Source organism: Indicator indicator, chromosome 4 (assembly GCF_027791375.1).
Source record: "Indicator indicator isolate 239-I01 chromosome 4, UM_Iind_1.1, whole genome shotgun sequence".
Lineage (NCBI taxonomy): Eukaryota > Metazoa > Chordata > Aves > Piciformes > Indicatoridae > Indicator > Indicator indicator.
The window spans coordinates 13,224,007-13,250,682 of NC_072013.1; the positions used below are offsets into that span (position 1 = coordinate 13,224,007).

At 47.2% G+C, this 26,676-nt stretch overlaps 1 protein-coding gene across 1 annotated transcript in view; it reads left to right on the top strand.

Moving 5' to 3' along the window:
- CD44 (CD44 molecule (Indian blood group)) overlaps positions 1–25,986 on the top strand; it is a 43,628-nt gene extending 17,642 nt beyond the window's left edge. Inside the window, exons 6-18 of the mRNA XM_054400271.1 lie at positions 926–1,051; positions 1,722–1,844; positions 2,957–3,082; positions 3,364–3,486; positions 4,920–5,024; positions 8,137–8,334; positions 12,300–12,452; positions 13,645–13,827; positions 15,324–15,521; positions 16,400–16,585; positions 20,414–20,536; positions 22,580–22,658; positions 25,770–25,986. Of these exons, the coding sequence (XP_054256246.1) occupies positions 926–1,051; positions 1,722–1,844; positions 2,957–3,082; positions 3,364–3,486; positions 4,920–5,024; positions 8,137–8,334; positions 12,300–12,452; positions 13,645–13,827; positions 15,324–15,521; positions 16,400–16,585; positions 20,414–20,536; positions 22,580–22,658; positions 25,770–25,986 (1,940 nt within the window). The remainder of the gene's footprint in view (positions 1–925; positions 1,052–1,721; positions 1,845–2,956; positions 3,083–3,363; positions 3,487–4,919; positions 5,025–8,136; positions 8,335–12,299; positions 12,453–13,644; positions 13,828–15,323; positions 15,522–16,399; positions 16,586–20,413; positions 20,537–22,579; positions 22,659–25,769) is intronic.
- The last annotated feature ends 690 nt before the right edge of the window (positions 25,987–26,676 follow it).

A 26,676-nucleotide genomic window follows, 5' to 3' on the forward strand; every position in this document is an offset into this window, starting at 1 on the left:
CCTACATGAGTTATTTAAAGGTTTGGTTTCTTCTTCTTCTTTTTTTTTTTTTTAATGAAAAAGAGTACACTATATATATATATATATATAAAAAATAATTTTTTTTTCATCTTTGAGACATAGAGGATGGTCTAAATGTTAACACAAATACTGTGTGCGAGGAACTGCCAGAATAAAAATAATTTCCAGAAACCAAAACCAAAAGCCAGATTTTGAAGTAGATTTTGCTTTCTTGTGGTGAAATGTGTGTCTGATTTGGTGTGCGGCTCATACAAAGTCTGCTTCTCAGCTTCTTGATGGATAACTTGGTAGAGGAAAAGGTGAAACTCTCAGCTGTCTTGCTTGAGGGATCTGAGTTTCTGTGGTGTGCATGCCTCTATCAGCCTTGAGTGCTTTCTGTCAGATCCTGGGCTGTGTCTCACAGCCAGGACAGATTTGGAGCTGTCTCAGGTGAACATGCAGAATTCCTTGACTTCACTGGACTTGCAGAGCTGCTAACAGAATCTCACACTTCTAGTAGAACATTTCAAGCTTCCCTTGCATTCAAAAGCTTTGGATATGTTATCCTGGTGGATATTCCTCATCCTAGAGACTAAGCCTGCCTTCTCTATCCTGCTGGCAAAGCCTAGGAGGAACTGATCTACCTTGTTGAATGTGTTAGCAAACCCTTGTGGGCCTTTTGGTGACTCTTCTCAAGGGACTGTGCTGTTTCCTGGCACTGACACTAGTGCTTGCAACTGGCTGGTTGTTAGAAGAATGTAATGACCCCCAGGGTTCATACATTCACCTGGAACTCACATCCATCTCCGTGGCATGAGCATGCTCAGTGGTGGTGCTGGTGCTGGTGGACTTGACTTTGCTGGAGCAAAAGGACTTCTCAGGAAATCATAACAAGATCTTGGTTGAATGAACCATGTCCTAACAGCTCCCTTGGCTCCTCATGACGACCTGGAGAAAGCCACCACCCAAGCTTGGTGGAATCCACTCTCAAACCACTGGTGGTGGTCAAATCCTGGAGAGAAGACGCAAGGACCCACGCAAGCAACCAAGGGTAAAGAATGTCATGCTAAGGAGGTGCTTTGGTGAGGGGCTGAATAGCCAGGGCAGCAGGGCAGCAAGCTTCAGAAGCACTGGATGAAGAGGGGGGGTTGAATGTGCGACCTGTGTCACTACTTTTTTTACCATGTGTTTGAAGTGGGAGGAGCGAGGTTCAGGGCCACCTCTCACCGACTGCACATTTGGTAGACAGAGCAGTTGTCCACTGCAGTTGTTTGTGTCCTGTGGATAACTTTGTGTGTCTGAAAGGGCTAGGGATGTGAGTCCTCTTACAGAGGACGTTTCTAGAGGGTTTTGCTTTTCTCCTGTTGGAGGCAATTTAGAATTAGACTGTTCCAACGGGAAGGACTTGTGGGATGAAAGTATGAAATTATTTCAAACCAGTCCAGTGTGCTCACTCTGCTAGAAGAGGACAGGGCATGGTTAGTGCTGTGAGCATGCACAAGGCTCTGAAACATAGCTAAGAGCGGTGCTGGGGCAGCTTCCCCAGGAGCATGGCAGAGTGAGGAATCCCTCGTGGGTGGAGGATTCAGGAGGAGACAATGGACTGGGGGCGTCATGGTGCTGTGCAGTGCCCTGTGAGTGAGTGAGACAGGACAGCATGACTGCTGGCAGCAGAAGACCTTGTGGGCTTCGGCTTCATGGCAGATTTAACATCACCACAGCAGATGTGACCTCGAGTGGCAATGGTTCAGATGATGAAGACTCTTCAGAGGAGGTGCCTTACCCAACAGTGTTTGCAGGCTGGGACAGAAGTGTGGTCAAGGATGAGCATGCTCCAAGCACGAGTAAGGAAGTTCCTGCCTCTCTAGATGGTTTCTTTCTTCTTTTTCCTGTTCTCCCCAATGTTCCTCCTCCTCTGACACACGTTTATTGTGTGAAAATTGAAGGCTGTCCTGGCCAGCTCTTGTTTCACACACATCTCCCATGCCACAGCAAAAAAAAAAAACTTTAGATCTTGTGAGGTCCATCTCCTTAGAAGCAGCATCTTCCATTGCTTCTAGAATTGATGTCTTGTCTCCATTCATATCTGATTTGTGTCTTTTCCTTGTGGCATGTTGTGCCTCAGGAATTCCTCTTTGGGGGGAGCTTCTAGTCCTCTACAGGGGTGGCTCTGTTTGCATGCCACTCCCCCTGTGCCTTGCCTAGCCCGGTGGACAAGAAGCCTCTCATTTCTTGTCATTGTTCTACAAAAAAAGAGGTCTTTCCACCCTCCAATGCCCATCCCAAATGATTGTTGCCATGTCCAGTGCTGTGTTCAGAGGAAATGCTGTGCAGTGGTGATGTGATGATGGAGTAAACCTGCAGCTCTCTCTCCATGCTCTGCTGCTGCCTCGCTGTGAGGTGTTCTGCTGTGGGTCTTGCTGCCAGCAGCAGGCCAAGGGCAGTGCCTGCTGCTCAGCCCAGGTCCTTGGCAGTGCTGGCACGTGAGGCTGTCAGTGGCAGAGGAGGCTGCACTAACAGGTGTGCTTACCTCTGGGTGTCCTTTTCTGCCCCTTCTGGATGCTTCTTTCACCTTTCGTATGTGACTTTGTGTTATCCTGGTGGATATTCCTCATCCTAGAGACTAAGCCTGCCTTCTCTATCCTGCTGGCAAAGCCTAGGAGGAACTGATCTACCTTGTTGAATGTGTTAGCAAACCCTTGTGGGCCTTTTGGTGACTCTTCTCAAGGGACTGTGCTGTTTCCTGGCACTGACACTAGTGCTTGCAACTGGCTGGTTGTTAGAAGAATGTAATGACCCCCAGGGTTCATACATTCACCTGGAACTCACATCCATCTCTGTGGCACGAGCATGCTCAGTGGTGGTGCTGGTGCTGGTGGACTTGACTTTGCTGGAGCAAAAGGACTTCTCAGGAAATCATAACAAGATCTTGGTTGAATGAACCATGTCCTAACAGCTCCCTTGGCTCCTCATGACGACCTGGAGAAAGCCACCACCCAAGCTTGGTGGAATCCATTCTCAAACCACTGGTGGTGGTCAAATCCTGGAGAGAAGACACAAGGACCCACGCAAGCAACCAAGGGTAAAGAATGTCATGCTAAGGAGGTGCTTTGGTGAGGGGCTGAATAGCCAGGGCAGCAGGGCAGCAAGCTTCAGAAGCACTGGATGAAGGGGGGGGGGTTGAATGTGCGACCTGTGTCACTGCTTTACTTTGCCATGTGTTTGAAGTGGGAGGAGCGAGGTTCAGGGCCACCTCTGCCCTGTGAGTGTGAGGCTGTGTGTGAGTGAGACAGGACAGCATGACTGCTGCCAGCAGAAGACCTTGTGGGGTAGGGCTTCATGGCAGATTTAACATCACCACAGCAGATGTGACCTCGAGTGGCAATGGTTCAGATGATGAAGACTCTTCAGAGGAGGTGCCTTACCCAACAGTGTTTGCAGGCTGGGACAGAAGTGTGGTCAAGGATGAGCATGCTCCAAGCACGAGTAAGGAAGTTCCTGCCTCTCTAGATGGTTTCTTTCTTCTTTTCCCTGTTCTCCCCAATGTTCCTCCTCCTCTGACACACATCTATATAATCAGCATCTATACTGTAGTGGGCTTCCTGCCTGTGAAAGATGGTCAAGCACAGTTTGGGGAAGCTAATCCTCCAGTGGCGTTTTCATTGGGAAATGTCCACAAGCCAGTCCTGCATTTGCCACCTTCTTCACTTTTCCCCATGTGCTTTCCTGACATCATCTCATTTCTTTTTGTTTATGCACATGTTTAGGCACAATCCAATACCCCAGCTCAGACATTTTAATACACAGCCTTATGTGTCTAATATGGATGGTCCCACACTGATCACCTTGGGTTTTTAAGCCAAAAAAAAAGTAATCTATAACAAAAATCATTTTATCTGAAAACCAGAAGACCACCCCACATGAGGAGCTAAACCAAATGCTATGTCATGAAGGGGACAGCCTGATACTTGGTTGTGAGTAGGGAATGGCCCCAGCCCTTGGTGTTTTCTCAGTATAAGCATTGCCATTAGTGACTATGCTCTAATACTCTCACTTGTACAAAGATAAGAATGTCTTCTTTTTTTTTGGTAAATCAGTTTAATTTGAACACATCTTAATGTATGGTTTCTTTCTGTGCACTCATTTCACAGTGTTTATCCATCACTGATTGCAAGGTTTCTTTGTTTTTTTCTGGAGAGAGTGGACTGCTTGGATTTTTGGGTGCTTTTTTTTTTTTTTTTCAGAGGTGATCGTCATTTTTACAAGGAAATAGAGAAAACTCATTTGGCTCTGGGACTTTTTAATTCTTGGGGGTGTTTCTGGTGTTAATTCATGTCTCTCTGCAACTCTGCATGGGTAGCACATGGCCTTCCAGCTGCCTTGGATGGCCTAGTGGTGCCTGCATGCTCCATGGGGGGCATGTGTACAGCCTCTGCTCACAGACTCCTGTGGAAGTCTTGTAGGAGCCAATTGCATTGTAGCTCTCTTGACCACTGCTGGCTTCCTGGGGGCTGTCCAGGTGCTCAGGTTTGGCTCAGTGGTGGCTATTCTAACACAAGCAGGAGAGCTTCTTGGGTACTTGGCAAGCATGGTTTACATGGATCCAGGCAGCTAACACATTCTTTAGGCCCAGCACTGTCCCTCAGGCTTGAGTTCTGATGCCTGTAACTGCTGCCATGGTTCTGCACGACTTTCACTCTCCCTGATTCCTCTCTGGTTTGTTTTCCCCATTCCTCTCGGGAAAGCTTGCCTCTGTCCAATGCGAAGAAAAGAACCAACTGCTTGGATGCAAAGGGCTTTGTTAAGGAGATTACAGAGCCTGCAGTTAAGCTGTGCCTGGATTTCCATTTTCTATCACCTTTCTGGCACACACGGCCAGCAGGGTACTGGTCAGTGCTGACCCCTCCGTTGTTTAACAGCTGTGGACTCGCAGCATGGGACGCTCCTGGAGATCTCCACACAAGATCCTTGGAACCCTGCCTATACAGATGAAGAGGAGCAGTATCCTAGCTCTGCTGGCAGGGGTAAAGCAATTCAGTATTTCAGACACCACTCAGATTTGTGCAGCTGGGTAGAATTCCCACACCATCAGTCTCAGCCTCAGTCCAGCATCTGTATTAGAGCCCTCAGAAGGGGCACCTCTAATATTCAGTTGTCATCCCAAGTGCTTCCTCTTTTACATTTAGTCCCCATTACTTGCCACTTTTCCTCACATCTCAGACTTTTCAACCTGCACTGCCAGTAGTGTGATATAACTGAGCAGATTGTACCTGATGAGCCATCTCGGTGAGAGGGGGGGGAAAAAAAAAATCTCCTTTTTTCCACTCCCAAATTCCTGTTATAAAATCTGAAGACAAAGGTAAAAAAAGGGAGCTAGTGGTTCAAACACATGAAACTACTACAGAGGGTGATGGAGCATCTCTAGGTGAGTGTGACCATGTTGCTGCCACTCTTAGTGCCAGCAGCCAGTTGAGATGCTGAAAGTGTCCTCATGCTCTTCAAGAGGTTGGAATTTTTTGGCCTAAGCCCCTGTGTAGGCAAAGGCTTGCAGGGCTCATTCTCCAGCTATTTTTGCTCTGTACCTAAATGGTTTCTAGTTGCAATGTTTTGAAGAGCACAGCTGGAGATGAGCTTTGTTTGGGGGATGTTTTGGCTGTCATGCACAGACTTACCCTGTTAAGGAGGAGGTGCAGAACTGAACAGCTGGAGGCACAGCTGTGTGCATCTGGCCTGGGGGCCAGACTTGTCATGACATAAAATTAGATTGTGCTGAAAAGAAACAAACTCCCCTGGGACTTGTGGAAGTCCCTCTGTGAAAAGCTTGTTCCATGCTTCTGGATGGTAGGATCTGCCCCCACAGCCAGATACCTGTCCTTCTGCTCCCAAGGTGCTTTAGCCAGAGAGTTTACACAGCTGCCATCGGAACAGTTGCTGTAGTTGCTTAGAAATCCTTTTTTGTGATACCTTTCTTTTCAGTCTGAAGTGTTGTTAGATCAGTTGGAGGAGGAGTTAATTGGAATTGACTTTTTTTTCCCTTTTTTTCTTTCCGACAAGATAATCTCTGTGGTTTGAATTTAATTACAAAAAGACTTAACTCTGTTTGCATGAGTGTCCTCCTTATGAATGCTGCATTGTCTGGATGTGAAGATAAATATTCCTCCACTTCCTCTCTTCTTGGGCTATCAGGCAGATTTCTCTTTCTGGTGACCTGTGGTGTATGTAGAAGTCCTGGCTCAGTCTTTGCATGCTCTGAAGAAGGACCTTTGCTTTACCTTCAATGTATTGCTCATGGAAACATTTCAAACCTAGGGTGGCTATAATTCAAACTGACTTTTAATGCTCACCTTAATGTATGTTACATGTGTTCTGGCTGTTTTTTTCCCCCCTGGTCTATATTTTCTAAGCCTTTTAATGCTCACTAGTAAAACCCTGATGGTGGTGGTACTTCAGGTGATTTCTGACTGCATCTTCTGCCACATAAGCAACAGTAAATTAGAGAGTGAGCAATGTGGAAATGACATGAAATGAAGTGGGAGTGTTGATCTGCTGGAGGGTAGGAAGACTCTACAGAGAGGTCTGCATAGGATACAGTCTCAAGCTGTGCCAGGGGAAGTTTAGGCTGGAGGTGAGGAGAAAGTTCTTCCCAGAAAGTAATTGGCCATTGGGATGTGCTGCCCAGGGAGGTGGTGGAGTCACCATCCCTGGAGGTGTTCAAAAAAAGCTTGGAGCCATGGTTTAGTTGTCAGGAGGTGTTAGGTATTAGGCAATAGGTTGGACTTGATGATCTCTGAGGTCTTTTGCAACCTGGTGGATTGTGTGATTCTGTGGTTCTGTGGATAGGTTGGGCTGATGGGCTAAGGTCAGTTGCAGGAGGTTTAATAAAACGAAGCACTGGGTTCTGCATTTGCATTACAACAACCCCATGAAGGCTGCAGGCTTGGGGCAGAGTGGCTGGAAACTGTCCAGCAGAAAAGGGCCTCGGGGGGGCTGGTTGACAGCCAGCTGAGCATGAGCCAGTGTGTGCCCAGGTGGCTAGGAAGACCTCCAGCATCCTGGCCTGGATCAGAAGGGGTGTGACCAGCAGGAGTAAGGAAGTGATTGTCCCCCTGCCCCCAGCACTGGTGAGACTGCATCTCAAGTGCTGTGTTCAGTTTTGGGCATCACAGTACAAGAAAGCCATTGAGGTGCTGGAGCAAGTGCAGAGAAGGACAATAAAACTGGTGAGAGGTTTGGAGAGCAGGTCTGGTGAGGAGAGGCTGAGGGATGTGGGATTGCTTAGTCTGAAGAAGAGAAGGCTGAGAGGTGACCTCATTGCTTTCTACATGTACCTGAAAGGAGGTCAGAGCGAGGCCAATATTGTCCTCTCCTCCCAAGTAACCAATGACAGGACAAGAGGAAATGGCCTGAAATTGTGCCAGGGGAGATTTAGGTTGGAGACGAGGAAAAATTTCTTTGCTTCAAGAGTGCTCAGGCATTGGAACAGGCTGCCCAGGGGGATGGTGGAGTCACTGTCCCTGGAGGTGTTCAAGAAATGAGTAGATGTGGCACTCTGGTCATGGAGATGCTGGGTAGAAGGTTGGACTTGATGATCTTGAAGGTCTTTTCCAACCTTAGTGAGTCTGTGATTCTATAAATTATTTTGTCAGTAATAGCTTTAATTATTACTGAGTTCAAGAATTTTTTTCTAGTTTGAATGTAAGAACCTGTTAATTTCTTCACCCAATCCCAGAAGAAAGGAGAGCTTTCTTGAAGCCAGTCTGTGTAAATTGAGATCCTAACTCAGAAGAGAAAGTTCTTCATCTTTTTGCCTTAAAAATCCCCAGAAGAACCCGACTGAAGAGTTAAGTTACTATGAATAACTGAGCTAGAGATGCAAGCGGTCGTTCCTCCCTGTTTTCCACCTCTTACAGCTTTTCTTTGCCCTTGGCTTTTGGGATACTTCACCACACACTTACATCTCCTTCCTGGGGGTGCTTTGTGGTGAGCTTTCCGAAGGACTTCTCTCCTCATTCCTCTTCCCTTTCACATCAAATGCAACAGTGGAAAGAAAAAGCCCCAACACAAAAGCCAGGCAGCCTTGTTGTGTAGGTGATGAGGCGAGGATAATATGACCCTGGTTGATCGTCATTGACTCAATCATCATCTTATCAGCAGTAGTTACAAGGGAGCAGGAAAAGCATCAAGGACCAACCCCACCTCCACTGATACACAGTGCTCACTCAGGAGGAGGGAGCAGTCAAGAACAAAATCCTGCAAGTACAACCAGGAGTAGTCAGCAAGAGGAATTTACTGCTACAGGTGAAAATGGCACTGGAAAGGAATCTTCTCCTACAGGTAACAGTACAGGGAACATTTAAGCCAAATACCACAGACTGCTGAAGCTTTAGTTTTAGGGTTTGGGGGTTTTGTGGCTTGGGTTGGGTTGGGTTTGTTTTGGTTTGGTTTTGGGTTTGTTTTGGTTTGCTTGGTTTGGGTTTGATTTGGTTTGGTTTGCTTTGGGTTTGCTTTGGTTTTGGTTTGCTTTGGTTTGGGTTTGCTTGGTTTGGGTTTGATTTGGTTTGGTTTGCTTTGGGGTTGGTTTTGGTTTGGTTTGGTTTTCATTTGGGTTTGGTTTGGTTTTGGTTTTGTTTAGGTTTGGGTTGGGTTGGGTTTGGTTTGCTTTTCGTTTGGGTTTATTTTGTTTTGGTTTAGATTTGTTTTGGTTTAGTTTTGGATTTGTTTTGGTTTAGTTTTGGTTTGCTTTGCTTTGGTTTTGGTTTGCTCTTGGTTTGGTTTAGTTTTGGTTTGCTCTTGGTTTGGTTTAGTTTTGGTTTGCTTTGGTTTGGTTTCGGTTTGCTTTGGTTTTGTTTTGTTTTTATTTTTTTTACTAAAAATGTTGCATTTTAAGGCCATAACAGAGGTTCTATGAATAAACTTGAGCAATTCTGATGTTCTTCCACCTGTTCTTCAGACCTATCCTTGTGGTCTGTTTTCTCTCCTGTTTGGATTGCATGTCAGGACCTATGGCAGATTAGTTCTGTACCTGTCTCTTACATTTTCATGTCAGGACCCTGTGACAGATTAGTTGTGTGCCTGTCTCTTACATTTTATGTTCCATGTCATGCAGTCACAAGGTTTTAGCAGGCTATCCAGCAGGGTTCTGTCTGTAGGTCACAGTCAATGTTTAAATGACAAAATAATAACATCAGTTGTATTTTTTTTACATATCTGGGAGCTGTGTTCACTCCCCTGTTGCAGGTCATGATTGGACCTGGGGTGGTTTTGGTTTGGTTTTTTTTTTTTTTCAATTTTTGTTAATATGGCAATTCTGCCTAAAATATTTATGAGGCTATGAGGACAGGTTAGGGTTGTTCAGCCTGGAAAAGGCTCTGGGGGGACCTCAGAGCTGCTTTCCAATACCTGAAAGGATCCTACAGAAAGACTGCAGAGGGACTTTTCATGAGAGTGTCTAGAGACAGGAGAAGGGGGAATGGTTTGAAGGTGAGGGAGAGCAGGGTTAGACTGGAGCTAAGGAAGAAGTTCTTCAGGGTGAGGGTGGTGAGACTCTGGAACAGGCTGCCCAGGGAGGCTGTGGATGCCTCCTTGCTGGGGGTGTTCAAGGCTAGGCTGGATGAGGCCTTGAGCAGCTGAGTCTGGTTGAGAAGTGTCCCTGTCCATGGAGGGGAGGTTGGAGGAGATGAACTCTGAGGTCCCTTCCAACCTGAGCCATTCTTTGATTCTGTGATCTTCTCACTGCCCTTTTAAAGATAATACTCTTGCTGAAGGGAAGAAAACAAACAGTGTAGAAGAGAGGCTTCTCTCTTCCATTGGTCAAAGCAACTGGACCAAAAAAGGTCATTAATGTTTGAACTGATAACCTTAAAGGTCTATTCCAACCAAACTGATTCTATGATTCTATTACCAAATGATATCATAAAGCTAGTAACTGAAAACTGGCCCATATTAATGTCTGTCCCTGGCATGTACTAAGGTTGCAACTTGATGACTGATGTGCTGTGCTAATCACTGCCAGCAGAGAATTTAACTCAGCCACCATCTGCTCCTGCAGATTTTCACAAGCAGGCCACTGAAGAGAAGCATATCAGAAGCAGCATCTGTATGCTGTGGATCCCTTCCTTCAGCTAAGTGTGACTGTATCAGCAAAAGCTCACTGCCTCAACAGCCCGTAAGCCCACGTTCCTCTAAGGTACCTACCCCAGGTGTTTCATCAACATCCTGTAAAAATCTGGTGATGCACTGCAGTGTGTTACTGATAGACACAAACACTGTGCTGTGCTGCAGTCCAAGTGGTGCTCCCCAGGGCTCAGCATTAGGACCACTTCTGTTTAACATCTTTGTCAATGATCTTGATGGAGGGCACCATTTGTACACCTGCAGATGACACCAAGTTAGGCAGGAGTGTTGATCTGCTTGAGGGCAGGGAGGCTCTGCAGAGAGACTTAGACAATGGCTGAGGTCAATGGATTGTGCCTCAACCAGGCCAAGTGCCGGGTCCTGCACTTGGACCACAACAAGCCCATGAATGCTCCAGGCTTGGGGCAGAGTGGCTGGGAAGTTGCCAGCAGAAAGGGACCTGGGGGTTCTAGGGGACAGGCAGCTGAACAAGAGCCAGCAGAGTGCCCAGGTGGCACAGAAAGCCAGTGGCATCCTGGCCTGGATCAGCTGTGGTGTGACCAGCAGGAGCAGGGCAGGGATGGGCTCCCTGTACTGGGCACTGCTGAGGCCACAGCTGGAGTGCTGGGTTCAGTTTTGGGCACCTCAGCACAAGAAAGACTTTGAGGGGCTGGAGAGGGTGCAGAGAAGAGCAACTAAGCTGCTGAAGGACCTAGAGAAGGAGTCTGATGAGGAGCAGCTGAGGCAACTGGGAGTGGTTAGTGTGAGGAAGAGGAGGCTGAGGGGAGACCTCATCACCCTGTACAACTCCTGAGATCACAACAGAGAAAGGTTGGTGCTGGTCTCTTCTCACAGCTCATTAGTGATGGCACAAGAGGGAAGAGCCTCAGGCTGCACCAGGGGAGGTTTAGGCTGCACATTAGGGAAAGCTTTCCACTGCAGGAGTGGTCAAGCACTGGAACAGGCTGCCCAGGGAGGAGGTGGAGTCCCCATCCCTGGAGGTGTTTAAAGGTCCTTTAGATGTGGTGCTCAGCAGTGTGGTTTAGTGGTGACCTTGACAGAGCAGGGTTAGTGGTTGGCCCTGAGGACCTCAAGGGTCTGGCCCAGCCTGAATGATTCCTTGATTCTGTGAGTCTCTACTCTACTCTACTCTACTCTACTCCTACTCTACTCTACTCTACTCTACTCTACTCTACTCTACTCTACTCTACCCTACCCTACCCTACCCTACCCTACCCTACCCTACCCTACTCTACCCTACTCTACTCTATCTATCCTACTCTACTCTACTCTACTCAACTTTGCTTTATTATACTACTATAGCAATATATTGTGGCCTAGTTGCAATTAATATTTTAACATGCTGTGGCAATTTTCTTGATTTGTGTTGGTTGGTTGGTTGGTTTTGGGTTTGTTCTTTTCTTGTTGGTTGTGGTGGTGGTTTTTGTGGTTTGTTTTTTTTTTTTTTCTCTGGGTTGGAGGCATTACAGAGGAGTTATACTACCTCAGAGCTTTGGGTACCCTTGTGCCATGGCTGTCTATTAAAAGCTACAGATTGATTGCTATTGGCAATATCATATTTTCCTAAGCAACTGCAAATTCAAATATGCTCTAGTTGGACACTGTATTAATCATTGTGTGCACCATTCACATACATCTACAGCAGGTGCTGGCCTTCCTCTCTGCCAGCCTTCCTTGTCTAGCTTTCTGGAGATGCTACAGTTAATTAAAAAAAGGGAAATTTTAAGGGGAGAAAAAAAAAAGGGGGGATATAGTCATTACACTCAAATTCTGTGATTAAAAATCCTTCTTGGGGGCTCCTGTTCTCGTGGTTGTTTCTTCCCCTGCTGTTCTCACTTCTGCATCAGTGGCTGATGGTTTGCTCCTCCCCAGACACAAAGCCAACAGCATAATTGGGGGAAATACTTTCAAGCAGCAATGAGGTGTCTTGGGTTTGGAAGGCACCTGCTCAGTGCAAGGAGGAGGCAGTCCTGTTGGTGACAGTAGGCAGCTTTTCGAAGCATAAACCAGACTGAGAAGCAAATCTGCTTTACTTCTCTTTGCCATTAAATGTAGTAGACATGTGAGCAAGGCCTGTCATAGAGACAAGAACTGAAGAGGACAATAATGTGACAAATGGATCTTTATATACTGAGTTCATAATTGCTTCACCATCGTCATAACAGCTGTGGTCTCCAGCCATGGGGCCACACACAACGACTCTGCATTGGTGTATCCAGGCTGGGAGCAGGGAGAGGATTATGCCACACAAACTGCTGTAATGGATAGAATTATTCCTTCCAGAGACAACAATCACCACAAAGAGTCTTCCACTACAGGTACTCTCACTGTGTGCATCTCACCACTTCTGCCTCTCAGCTGCTCTGGCTTGGGAAAGATCTTGCAGGAACTTGTAGAGGGGAGTAATTTAGCCATGTCTTGAAGACAATTGATACAGAGTGTTTAATTTTCCCTGTGGTCTTCATGGATAGACCTAGAGATAGATGTTTTCCAATTTATCTCTAGATAAAACATTATTTTTTGCTGACCATCATCACCACTTTTAGTGCTTCCAGTTCCTGGGAGAAGCACGACCGAGGGCTTGCCTCAGGCTGATTTTGTTTGGTGTGGCCAAGTTGCCTTTACCATAAAGCTGACTTCATGGTGAAGTGGGTTACTGCCACTGCTTTGTGAATATTCACCTGGGTGAGCAGAAAGGTGTTATCCAAACATTTGTCCCACTGACACACAGAGTGATGAGAGAAAGGAATTTCAAAGCCTGGCATGAGCCAACATCATGCTGCAGTCCCATGTAACACTCACCTGTTGCACCAGCAAAACAGTGCTCTAGAAATATGGTATGGGAAACACCCCACTTGTCCTGAAATCAGGGAAGAGCAGCTGGAATCCCTTCTCAAACAGCCAGTGCTCAGGATCTATTCTTCACTGTGTGGCTGCTGGGCAAATGTCTTCTCTGGTTGCTGTGTGGTCTTCATGTGGTGACTTTTCTGTCTCCTGGCTCCTGCCCAGGAGCTTGGATTACAAACCTGGAAGATGATGGAAATTAAGATAAAGGGAAAAGCCTGTTATCTTTTCTTCTTTATGGTCCAGTTAGAGTAAAAAAAAAAACAATACAGGCAACTCTGCAGACAGGGAAGAGGAGTGTTGGGCTCATTGCACATCACAGTACAGAGTGGTTCTAAAAGGACAGGACAGAGGCTTAGAAGTGTTCTCTGTAACCTGGCACTAATCAGAGTCTGGAGCAACAAAGGGGAGCCAATGCCTACAGAAAGGGCTCTTTACTCTCACTCCTGCTAGCTGTGACATAAAACTCCCTGGAGCTGCACCTCAGCCTGGGATGCAGGCCAGGGAATTCTCCTGGCTGCTGCCTCTCTGCCCTTTCCCTGTGCTCACCACCCTTGGGAATGTTTTGGATTAAGTGAAAAAAGAAACTTGCATGTGTTGGGCATAGGGTGGGCAAGACTGCAGGCACGGAGCTCACAGCTGATTAAATCATTGTGGTAACTGCAGTTGCCTCTACTGATGGTGCCCACCATGAAGATCCAACTCAGCCACCTCTACCTTCAGATACTGAACCAGGACAGGGCACTGAAGGCATCATGCATCCCACAGACATCCCTGGGAATGAGCTCCTCCACACGACCACAGCTCGTACGGGCACAGCTGGAGATGACCCTCCTCTGATGGGTACCAGTAAGAATAATGGATCACCCTCATTTCTCATGGCTGGAGTGAAATGAGGCATTATTTCTTCTGAAGCTGACTCCTTGCCCTCTCTTTCTCCTCGTGGGGTCTGTGGTCTCAGTCTGGACTTGCAGTGTGAGCCTCTTCTGGTGGGATCTGTGCTGGTGATGGAATTGACTTCTGGACAATGCCCAGGGGCTTCCTTGGTGGTGCACTTGGTGGTCTCTGTCCTTTACTGAAGCCTGTTTCTGGGTGGCCTCTTGACTCTTCTGCAAGACAGCTCAGTGGTGATGCTGAATCTCCAGCCCCTTCCTCCTTCCTTGCTCTCTGCTGGCATCAGGCATGGTACGCCGTGGCGTGGTGGAGGTGCTCTGTTGGGTTCAGCAGATGGCTTGCTCCTGTGCCTCAGCAGCAGCACCATGAGTGAGGATTGCTGTCCCTGTGGTGAGGGCAGGGCAGCCATGGGAGAATCGAGCCCCATCACTCCTGCCCTCAATCCCATTTGCCTCCTCACTGATGGATTGCTAGGCAAGAGCAGCAGGGAGCAGGCTGCAGCATGGCCACTCGCTCCTGACTTACAGGGTCAGCTTCTTGCTGCTCCAGTCTCTCCTTCTGAAGGTCTTCCCTCCCCACCTGCCCCTGGCATCTGGATAAGTAGGCAACATCTCCCTCCAGCATGCTGAGCCTGCCTGTGGTGCTTCCAGACCTCTGAGAAGCCAGTGTGGGAGAAGGAGGGGAGGCCTTCATGTCATCTTCTCTTCCTCTATGCTTTGAATGAGGAAGAGGGACATGTTCCTGGCTTGCTGTGAATCAGGAAGGAGGGAATACTGTGGTGGTGGTGAGGTGAGCAGTCTTGTGTGAATCTGATCATGCCCCCATCACTGCAGTCTCACCATCCATGGATGATGTTAATCAAGAGGAAGCAACCACAGAGCCACTGGCAGCTAGCACTCTACCTGGAGGTGAAAGCCAAGAAGCCAACAGCACAGAGGGTTCCCATGGCAGTTGGATACCTGCACTTTTCCCAGACACTGAAGATGATCTCAGTCAATTGCAGACCCCTCTTCCTACTAGTAAGAACAAAGATTTAAAACCATTTTCTGTAACCTGTCTGTGCTCAGTCTTGAGCAACAAACGGGAACCAATGCCTACAGAAAGGGCTCTTTACTCTCACTCCTGCTAGCTGTGAAGTAAAACTCCCTGGAGCTGCACCCCAGGCTGGGATGCAGGCCAGGGAATTCTCCTGACTGCTGCCTCTCTGCCCTTTCCCCTGTGTCCACTGCCCCTGGAAATGTTTTGGATTAAGTGAAAAAGATGAGGAAAACATATGCCAGTGCTTGATAAATGGATTCAAAGAGGAGTGATAACACACAGCAGGAGAGAAGCTCTCTGCTCTCTTGTGGTGCAAAAGGGATAGCAGTAGTTTAATGTCACCAGGAAACTTGCATGTGTTGGGCATAGGGTGGGCAAGACTGCAGGCACGGAGCTCACAGCTGATTAAATCATTGTGGTAACTGCAGTTGCCTCTGCTGATGGTGCCCACCATGAAGATCCAACTCAGCCACCTCTACCTTCAGATACTGAACCAGGACAGGGCACTGAAGGCATCATGCATCCCACAGACATCCCTGGGAACGAGCTCCTCCACACGACCACAGCTCGTACGGGCACAGCTGGAGATGACCCTCCTCTGATGGGTACCAGTAAGAATAATGGATCACCCTCATTTCTCATGGCTGGAGTGAAATGAGGCATTATTTCTTCTGAAGCTGACTCCTTGCCCTCTCTTTCTCCTCGTGGGGTCTGTGGTCTCAGTCTGGACTTGCAGTGCGAGCCTCTTCTGGTGGGATCTGTGCTGGTGATGGAATTGACTTCTGGACAATGCCCAAGGGCTTCCTTGGTGGTGCACTTGGTGGTCTCTGTCCTTTACTGAAGCCTGTTTCTGGGTGGCCTCTTGACTCTTCTGCAAGACAGCTCAGTGGTGATGCTGAATCTCCAGCCCCTTCCTCCTTCCTTGCTCTCTGCTGGCATCAGGCATGGTACGCCGTGGCGTGGTGGAGGTGCTCTGTTGGGTTCAGCAGATGGCTTGCTCCTGTGCCTCAGCAGCAGCACCATGAGTGAGGATTGCTGTCCCTGTGGTGAGGGCAGGGCAGCCATGGGAGAATCGAGCCCCATCACTCCTGCCCTCAATCCCATTTGCCTCCTCACTGATGGATTGCTAGGCAAGAGCAGCAGGGAGCAGGCTGCAGCATGGCCACTCGCTCCTGACTTACAGGGTCAGCTTCTTGCTGCTCCAGTCTCTCCTTCTGAAGGTCTTCCCTCCCCACCTGCCCCTGGCATCTGGATAAGTAGGCAACATCTCCCTCCAGCATGCTGAGCCTGCCTGTGGTGCTTCCAGACCTCTGAGAAGCCAGTGTGGGAGAAGGAGGGGAGGCCTTCATGTCATCTTCTCTTCCTCTATGCTTTGAATGAGGAAGAGGGACATGTTCCTGGCTTGCTGTGAATCAGGAAGGAGGGAATACTGTGGTGGTGGTGAGGTGAGCAGTCTTGTGTGAATCTGATCATGCCCCCATCACTGCAGTCTCACCATCCATGGATGATGTTAATCAAGAGGAAGCAACCACAGAGCCACTGGCAGCTGGCACTCTACCTGGAGGTGAAAGCCAAGAAGCCAACAGCACAGAGGGTTCCCATGGCAGTTGGATACCTGCACTTTTCCCAGACACTGAAGATGATCTCAGTCAATTGCAGACCCCTCTTCCTACCAGTAAGATCTGTAGAGTCATAGAATCAGAGAATTGTCAGGGTTGGAAGGGACCTCAAGGATCATTCAGTTCCAACCCCCCTGCCATGGCCAGGGACACCTCACACTACAGCAGGTTGCTCACAGCCACATCCAGCCTGGCTGCAAAAACCTCCAGGGATGAGGCTTCTACCACCTCCCTGAGCAACCTGTTCCAGTGTCTCACCACCCTCATGGGAAAGAACTTCTTCCTAACATCCAATCTGAATCTTTCCATTTCTTTTTTTTGTTGCACTCCTCTTAGTCCTATCATTACCTGCCACCCTAAGACTATCAACGATGAGCATTTTCTTTTGTCCATCATTACAATGGCACTTGCCCAAGAGCTTGTGTACTAACCACACTTGGAAATTATTGTCAAGTTATTTTTTTGTTTTAGGGGCGTTATTATTCTTTACATCCTGCTCCTAAGACATCATTAAAGGGAATTTCTTCCTGTGCAAAGCTAAAAGGCTTAAAATAGCATTTTGCCAACAGCCTTTCCATGCAGTCTGGTGCCTGTCTGGGGTAGCACAACTATGAGAGTGAACAGATGTGATGTTTCTCCTCCTGACCACACACACAGAGACCCCGAGAGCATTTTGTCATTCTTTTAGGTTTTTTACTCTGTCACTTCTCCTCCATCCATATTCCCTCTGCGTTCTGTGAAGATGTTTCAATAGAGAAGTAATTCCCTGTGCTACTCTTTTTTTTTCCTAAGTGTGTTTGCTGTTGATACCTTGCCAGTGAGTAATTATTGAGGTGTAACTGAAATTTCATTTGTAAATAATCTTTTTTTATTATTATTTTTAAAGAGCTGTTCTGCTAGAGCCTGAGCAGTCAGCAGGAGCAGTGTTTGCTTATTCCCCTGCACACAACCTTCCTTTTGATGCATTGCTTGTGATGAACACTGACAGCATGGGAAATGCAGGGACTTTTCCTTATTCCCAAAAGCAGTTTCCACACCAATAATCATCCCAAAAGGAAGTTGTTGTTTGTTTTTTTTGTTTCTAAAGACTACTTCTCATACACACCAATCCCAAAGCTATTGCCATGCACTTTCTTGGAAACTAGGGGAACCTTTCCAGGGTAGATTTGGCCAATGCTCTGTAGAGATTCTCTGCACATAAAAGAAGATGATGGACCTGTATTTATATAACATTACACAGCAAACACTTTAAAAAGAAGTCTGTTATTAATTAATTAATGTTAATTCATCATAACATAACATGGTGTGAACATAATAATGTGGCAACTTATAATAATTCAGCCTGGAGAAGAGGAGGCTCCAGGCAGACCTAAGAGCAGCCTGCCAGGACCTGAAGGGGCTCCAAGAAGGCTGCAGAGGGACTGTTTGCAAAGGGCTGCAGGGACAGGACCAGGGGCAATGGTTTGAAATGAGAGCAGAGCAGATTTAGGTTGGATATGAGGAAAAGGTCCTGCACCAGGAGGGTGCTGGGACATCATGCTAATGACTGATCTATTGTCCAAGTGACCATGGAATCACAAATCAGTTCACTGATGGAACCCAAACCAATAACTGCCAAAAGATAAACCCCACCCTAGGATGTTGCCAAAATAAGATGTAAGAGCTTTTGAGGATCCTTCACAAGCACCTCCCCAGAGCCAGAACTGCAGGGGACTGAGTGCTGAGTCTTCTTGTCAATGCTCAGGGAAGGACAGGGGCAAATGCAGTTCTCTGAACATGTATTTCTTAGCAAATATCTGAGTGCCTTTCTAAGGGGTGTTGTGGTGGCAATCCTCAAGGGTGATAGAAAGCACCTTAATAAAAAAGATCCCTGAGATGTGGTGTAGACAAGCAAGTATGTTCAGCTTGCTTGGAGGCTAGATCAGGACCCTTCACTGCTGAATTAGTGCTCTGTACTTTGTACAGTCATAGAATGGGTTGGGTTGGAAGGGACCCCTAAATGTCATCCAGTCCAACCCCCTGCAGTCAGCAGGGACATTCTCCACTAGAGCAGGTTGCTCACAGCCTTCTCCAACCTCACCTTGAACATCTCCAGGCATGGGGTCTCAACTCCATCCCTGGGCAACCTGTTGCAGTGTCCCAGCACCCTCCTGGTGCAGAACTTGTTCCTCACATCCAATCTCAATCTGCTCTGCTCTCATTTCAAACCATTGTCCCTGGTCCTGTCCCTGCAGCCCTTTGCAAACAGTCCCTCTTTAGACAGTACAAAACAACTCAGCAGTGGTTTCTTCTTAATAAAAATTATGAAATTTAAAAAAATAATAAGGAAAAAAACATCTGGAGGCTTCATTAACTACTTGCTGGCAAAGCTTAATAGAGGGAAAAACATGTTTCTCGGTTTTGTGTTTCTCAGCTCTGTTAGGAAATGAGATCAGAAAGGCTGACTAGAAATGACTTGCAATGTGTGCTAAAGCAAAAGAACTTTACAGCTGATTAGTGGAGGTCCTCCCTTTGGTCTAGCAGAGTCTGGAAGAATTCAGAGAGGTGGAGATTTGCGATATTTTTTTTTTTTATAGTGACAATGAAGTAGGAATCCCAAATGAAATCACTTTATCTATGGTCTGCTGATAATATGAGGCTTGGGATCCCCATATGGCAATAGGCAAGGCCAGAAATGCTTCTGCAGGAAAGTTCAAGTGGTATGGTCAGCACAGCAAATACTTGAGACTGGAAGCATGCATTTGGGTTTAAGATCTAGAGCCATCTTAGAACCAAAGGAAAGAAGAAGGGGATCCAGCTCTAAGTTTGCAGAGAGCATTTTTTTCCCCCCCACAGCTATCAATTTTAAGGCCATTAGAGAAAAATCCTTTTATTTTATGACAGCAATAATGTTTTAGGAGTTCATTTTTAGCCTGTGTAAGGTTAAAATTAGAAGTTTCAGAATGTCTCTATATTGGTCATTTTAGTTTTAAATTAAAAAGAAAAAAGAAGGAAAATGTGTAGGCATTTATGATTGCATTTTGGTTCACAAAAGTGCAGCATAATCAAAACTGAAACAGAGGAGAGAGAGAAGAGGGGAAACCCATGAGCGTTGCTATTCAAAACACTGAAACTCATCATTGTGCAGACGGGTGTTGGTGGTTCTAGGCAGTGTGATAGTTCTCAGCATGACCTTTTGAATCATAGAATGGGTTGGGTTGGAAGGGACTTCCAAAGAGCATCCAGTCCAAACCCCCTGCAGTCAGCAGGGACATCCTCCACTAGAGCAGGTTGCTCACAGCCTTCTCCAGACTCACCTTCAACATCTCCAGGCATGAGGCCTCAACCACCTCCCTGGGCAACCTGTTGCAGTGTCCCTTATACACTCCTGGTGCAGAACTTGTTCCTCACATCCAATCTCAATCTGCTCTGCTCTCATTTCAAACCATTGCCCCTGGTCCTGTCCCTGCAGCCCTTTGCAAACAGTCCCTCTGCAGCTTTCTTGTAGCCCCCTTCAGGTCCTGCTCTTAGGTCTGCCTGCAGCCTTCTCTTCTCCAGGCTGAACACCCCCAGCTCCCTCAGCCTGTCCTCCTAGCAGAGCTGCTCCAGCCCCTGATCATCTTGGTGGCCTCCTCTGGAGCCTCTCCATCAGGTCCATGTCCTTGCTGTGTGGAGGGCTCCAGAGCTGGACACAGCACTGCAGGTGAGGTCTCAGCAGAGCAGAGCAGAGGGGCAGAATCCTCTCTCTCCATCTCTGGCCACGCTGCTTTGGATGCAGCCCAGGAATGACCTCAGCACAAACTTTCTAGAGTCTGGGTTTTGGGTTTTGAAGATCACAGTCTCTGTACCTCACTGATAAATGTTCCCTAAGCATCCTTGGCCTAACAGATGGTTTTGTCCTTTAGGATCTACCTCCAGTAATTATGGCAACCAAGGACCACACAAGGGCTATTATGAATCCACCACTTCCCCTGGAGAGACTACGACAACAAAAATCACCTCACAACCACGGTCAGCACAGGTACCAGGTAGGCTTCTCAAGTCCTGTATTCTAATGATGTAAGCACAGAAACTGAGCTCATTCTGAATCAGATTGCATCCAGCATTTTCACTAGCAGGCTAGAAAGCTGAGGGTATTGTAACATGGAACTCTCCAGCAACATCAAGCTGAGAGAAACAATGTGTTTCAAAGGGTGGGATTATGAGCCAAGTAGCATTTCTCAATGTATAGGAAATCAGGTGAGATTCAGTGTGGCTATGTGCAAAGAATCCTATCCTTGAGAGTGTTCAGGGAAAATAATGGCTGAGGGGAGTGTTGCAGAGGGCAGAGTTTGCAGACTGAAATGGACTAGAGAGAGGCCAGTGCCGTGATCCAATCGCAGAAGTATGCAGCTATATTCTGGGACATGTTGGCAGTAAAGTCATTTTTTAAAGCAGAGAAAGCCATGCTCCCACTCTGCTTTCAGGTGCAGAGCTGAAGCTCTGTGCTCAGTGCAAGGCATTTCTTTAATCACATATATGAAGCTGGAGATGAGCCCAAAGAAAAGTTAACCTTTGAAGCACCTTCTGGAGAGCTCCGTTTTTCAGGGACAACTGAAAGGAAAGATGAGAAGGGTAGGGTGCAGAAGGAATACCTAGCAGGGTTTGACCATGGAGTAATAACGATCAACTCATTAGAAGAAGGAATTAGTTTCAAATGAAAGGTAGGAGACTGGATTCAAACAGACAGACTAATGAGTTAGCTCTTAGGAGTGGATCTCTGCCTGTGATGGTAGTACAGCAGCAAGGACAGGCCACCAGGAAGGTTGCTAAAGCTCCTTTCCTAGAAGTCTTAGGAGCAAAGGAAATACTCCTCAGCTCATCCTCTTACTGACCCCATTTCACTGGAGTGAGATGTAGCTGAGATGACCTCTTAGGGTCCCATCTGGTTTGGCAGTTCCTTTCTTTTCTCTTTTCTTTTTTCTTTTCTTTTCTTTTCTTTTCTTTTCTTTTCTTTTCTTTTCTTTTCTTTTCTTTTCTTTTCTTTTCTTTTCTTTTCTTTTCTTTTCTTTTCTTTTCTTTTCTTTTCTTTTCTTTTCTTTTCTTTTCTTTTCTTTTCTTTTCTTTTCTTTTCTTTTCCTTTCCTTTTCTTTTCTTTTCTTTCTTTTCTTTTCTTTTCTTTTCTTTTCTTTTCTTTTCTTTTCTTTATTTCTTTTCTTTTCTTTTCTTTTATTCTCTTTTCTTTACTTTTCTTTTCTATTCTTTTCTTTTCTTTTCTTTTCTTTTCTTTTCTTTTCTTTTCTTTTCTTTTTTCTCTTTTCCCTTTTCCCTTTTCCCTTTTCCCCTTTCCCTTTTCTTTTCCCTTTTCTTTTTCCTTTTTCCTTTTTCCTTTTTCCTTTTTCCTTTTTCCTTTTTCCTTTTTCCTTTTTCCTTTTTCCTTTTTCCTTTTTCCTTTTTCCTTTTTCCTTTCCTTTCCTTTCCTTTCCTTTCCTTTCCTTTCCTTTCCTTTCCTTTCCTTTCCTTTCCTTTCCTTTCCTTTCCTTTCCTTTCCTTTCCTTTCCTTTCCTTTCCTTTCCTTTCCTTTCTTTCCTTTCCTTTCCTTTCCTTTCCTTTCCTTTCCTTTCCTTTCCTTTCCTTTCCTTTCCTTTCCTTTCCTTTCCTTTCCTTTCCTTTCCTTTCCTTTCCTTTCCTTTCCTTTCCTTTCCTTTCCTTTCCTTTCCTTTCCTTTCCTTTCCTTTCCTTTCCTTTCCTTTCCTTTCCTCTTTTCTCTCCATCCTGTCTTTGTGCCCAAGCCTTCAAGTGTAGCATTGCTAAGCCTTTGCTTTTGCTCCTGGTGTAAAGGAGTGGTACCACTCTGCCCACCAAAGTGCAGTGCCACCAGGGGCATTTCACCTGCAGTGCCCTGGGTACAGCTGAGCGATGCCAAGGCATTCGGTGGACACTTTGTAAAAGGAACACTCGTGCAAGCTGGGAGCAAACTCTGGCAGTTCAAAAGATGCAACAGGCCTTGTGTTCTTGCAGCTGTGTGCAATGGCAGAGCTCCATGAGACCTGCTAATCCTCTCTCCTGCCCTGCTCCACCTCTCCCCACAGAATGGCTGATCATCGTGGCAGCTCTGCTGGCGCTGGCGCTGATCCTGGCGGTGTGCATCGCGGTGAACAGCCGCAGAAGGTAAGGCAGTCCCTGTGCATTTGCAGTGCCCCCTGCACCTCTACAGAGCCCCCTCTGCCTTTGCAGAGCCTCCTGTGCCTCTGCAGAGCCCTCTGCTCCTCTGCAGAGCCCCCTGTGCGTTTGCAGAGCCTCCCGTGCCTTTTTAGAGCCCTCTGTGCCTTTTTAGAGCCCTCTGTGCCTTTGCAGAGCCTCCTGTGCCTTTGCAGAGCCTCCTGTGCCTCTGCAGAGCCCTCTGCTCCTCTGCAGAGCCCCCTGTGCCTTTGTAGAGCCCCCTGTGCCTTTTTAGAGCCCTCTGTGCCTTTGCAGAGCCCCCCATGCCTCTGCAGAGCCTCCTGCAGCTCTGCAGAGCCTCCTGAACCTTTGCAGATCCCTCTGCCCCTTTGCAGAGCCTCCTGCAACTTTGCAGAGCCTCCTGTGCATTTTCAGAGCTTCCAACTTCTTCTTTGCTGTGATTCTGGAGTTACACAGCCTCAGCTTAACAGCCTTACCGATTCCTACGTTCTTCAGTCATGCCTTTGAAAGTGGACACTGCCATTTGTTCCCTCCTAACTCAGCCACCACAGGAGCAGGGACACACAGGGCCACTATGGTTAGTGACAGACTGCATTTGACACAAAAGGAGCTGTAAATGACTCCCTAGGCACTGTCAGTGGGAAGCATATCTTTTACTTAGAGCTTCCATGCAACTGAGGGCAAGCTGCAAAGTGCCACCTACCTGCATGAACCCAGGGGTTGGAGCCTGCTAATCTGTGTAGGGGTTGTACCCTGGTGTGCTTCATACAGATTGGGTTTTTTTGCCTTCACTTCAGCAATATCCAATTGGTAACATCAGTAAGTCAAGAAATCTTCCCTCATCATCAGGGCAAGAGAGGGGATTCTGCCCCTTGCCTCTGCTCTGCTGAGATCCCACCTCCAATCCTGCCTCCAGCTCTGGTGTCCCCAGCATAAGAAAGAGACAGAGCTGGTGGGGAGAGTCCAGAAGAAGGCCACAAAGATGATCCAAGGGCTGGAGCAGCTCTGCTGTGAGGACAGGCTGAGGGAGCTGGGGGTGTTCAGCCTGGAGAGGAGAAGGCTCCAGGGGGACCTTAGAGCTGCCTTCCAATACCTGAAGGGATCCTACAGGAAGGCTGCAGAGGGACTTTTCCTGGGGGTGTCTGGAGACAGGACAAGGGGGAATGGTTTGAAGATGAGGGAGAGCAGGGTTAGACTAGAGCTGGAAGAAGTTCTTCAGGATGAGGGTGGTGAGACTGTGGAACAGGCTGCCCATGGAGGCTGTGGATGCCTCTTTCCTGGGGGTGTTTCAGACCAGGTTGGATGAGGCATTAAGCAGCTGAGTCTAGTGGAGAGGCCTCCCTGCCCATGGCAGGAGATTGAAGTGGATGATCTCTGAGGTCCCCTCCAGCCTGAGCCATTCTCTGGTTCTGTTCTGATAACTGCTGATATGCTGCAGAGGTGCAGAGAGGTGGTGGTGGTGTAGCCAGCATCCTGCATGATAATGTCACCTCACGTCAGACTAGCACTGCAGCAGGGACAGGAGACAGCAGCATAGCTGAGGAGGGAGGATGCAGCAGTTGTGTACCAGCTGGGCAACAAGCTGAGAACGTCCCAAGCATTCATCTCTTGAAAGAGTGAGAAGGATTTGTGGTTTTATTTGTGCAGTGCTGACAGTTACTTTATTTTCTAAATTAATATCTCCAGTCTCAGTCTCACTTGAGTCATATGAAAAAGCTTCACTGAGTGCAGGCCTTAGTTTCATGGCAGCCAAAAACTAATGCTTGAGGAACTGCCAGATCAGTCATTCAGGCAAAATGCACTCATTTAAGGAGCAAGCTCTTCGAAGCAGAGCTTCACAGAGACCCTGCAGCTCTGGAGAGAGCTGTGCTTTGTATGTTGAGTTGATGCATGGCTGCTCCAGACAGGCAGGATGTTCAGCACTGTGTATCCACAAAAGCATTTCAAGCCCAGGGCCAAGCTGGCAGCTGTGTAGGTAGCACTCCTTTGCTAGCCTGAAGCATAGCCAGGCCACGCTGACCACTATGCATGTTTTGGCCAGGAGGCTTTTTAAAAGGGGGTGTGTGCCTTCATGCAGAGCTGCAGAGAGCTGCACTGCAGGGAGCACAACTGGAAAAGCACAGCTGCTCCTTCCTACCTTACCATCATAGGTTCTTCTCCCCCTCTACTCTGCCCTGGTGAGGCCACACCTGGAGCCCACCCAGTTCTGGGCTCCCCAGTTCAAGAGGGACAGGGATCTGCTGGAGAGAGTCCAAGGGAGGGCTTCAAGGATGCTGAAGGGACTGCAGCACTGCCTGGTGAGGAGAGGATGAGAGCCCTGGGGCTGTTCAGTCTGGAGAGAAGACTGAGAGGGGATCTAATAAACGTCTATAAACATCAGACTTAGCAAGGATCTAATCAATGTCTATACACATCAGACTGATGTTTATCAATGTCTATCAATATCTGAGGGCTAGGTGTCAGGAAGGAAGGGACAGCCTCTGCTCACTTGCACTCTATGATAGGACAAGGGGTAATGGATATAAACAGCAGCACAGGAGGTTCCACCTCAACATGAAGAAAAACTTCTTCCCTGTGAGGATCCCAGAGCACTGGAACAGGCTGCCCAGAGAGGTTGTGGAGTCTCCTTCTCTGGAGCCTTTGCAGCCCTGTCTGGATGTGTTCCTGTGTGACCTGTGCTGGACTCTATGGTCCTGCTCTGGCGTGGGGGGTTGGACTGGAAGATCTCCAGAGGTCTCTTCCAACCCCTAACATCCTGTGAGCCTGTGAACTTTTCTGTAGTAGCAAGAAATACAAATCACCTCAGTGAGCTCCTGACCTGCTTTATGCATACAGTGGTAGATGCTTTCTAAAGTCAAATGTGCATTATGGAGAAACTTTACCCTCTGCACTGTATAAGCCTGCACTGGCAGTCACCAGAGTCATTTCCTCCCACTGGCAGCCACAAAAGTGTCATTTCCTTGCACTGGCAGCCACAAAAGTGTCATTTCCAAGCACCCTTTCCAAAATACTAATTTCTATTTTTGCCTTATTTCTGTTAGTCTCCATTTATAGTACTCACTTTCTTCTGTCTGTCTTTCTTTCTCTCTTGATTTCCAGATGTGGGCAGAAGAAGAAGCTAGTGATTAACAATGGCAAAGGGGCAGCGGAGGATAGGAAGACAAGTGGGTTGAATGGAGATGCCAGCAAGTCCCAAGAAATGGTGCACTTGGTTCACAAAGAGCAGTCAAACGACCGAACAGGAGCTTGTGAGGAATTCCTGACTGTTAATGAGACACAAAACCATCAGGAGCTGGACATGAAGACTGGAGTCTAATGGTACTGAGCTGCCAAGGAAAGCAGAGCTGGGGAATTCAAAAATCATGTGGAACTGGGACAGGAATTCACAGATGCACTGTGCTACTGATGCCATTTGAACACAATTAGACATAAGTTTCATTGGGTTTTTAATCACTTTTAAATGATGTCTGGGTGACAAAATTGACCTTTGCTTTCTGAAGTAAGCCCCCAAGTGCTGCACAAAGCCTTCAGTCCTAGTTCCTACGCAGGGGACACTGCCTCCTGGATGTTAGGATGGATACAGCCTTACACCATTGTTCCCCAGATGGAGTCTTCACTGTGTGGAGCTGCAGAGGTATCCAAGTCACTCCATCTCACAGGCATCTAAGGTACTATAGCCATGCTACAAGAGGGAGTGAGGAACAAACATCCAGAGTAAAAGTCAAGTCTGAACCAAAAAGGTTTCCTATACAATGTCTAAGGCAGCAGAACCCTTCAGAAATGCCTTGCAGCCAGCAAGAGCAGTAGGTGTGTCCAGTCTGCCACCGTAACCAAAAAGTGAGATTTTATAGTGACCAATGGCTTGGTCTGCAGAGAGGGAAACCCAGAAGAACAAAATTTATTTATCTCTTCTTTTTTTTTTTTTTTAATGTCTATGGGTCTGCAGCAAGCCTTCCTGGGAGGGGGGAATAAGGTGATGGAATGAGCAGACACACCACAGCCTTTA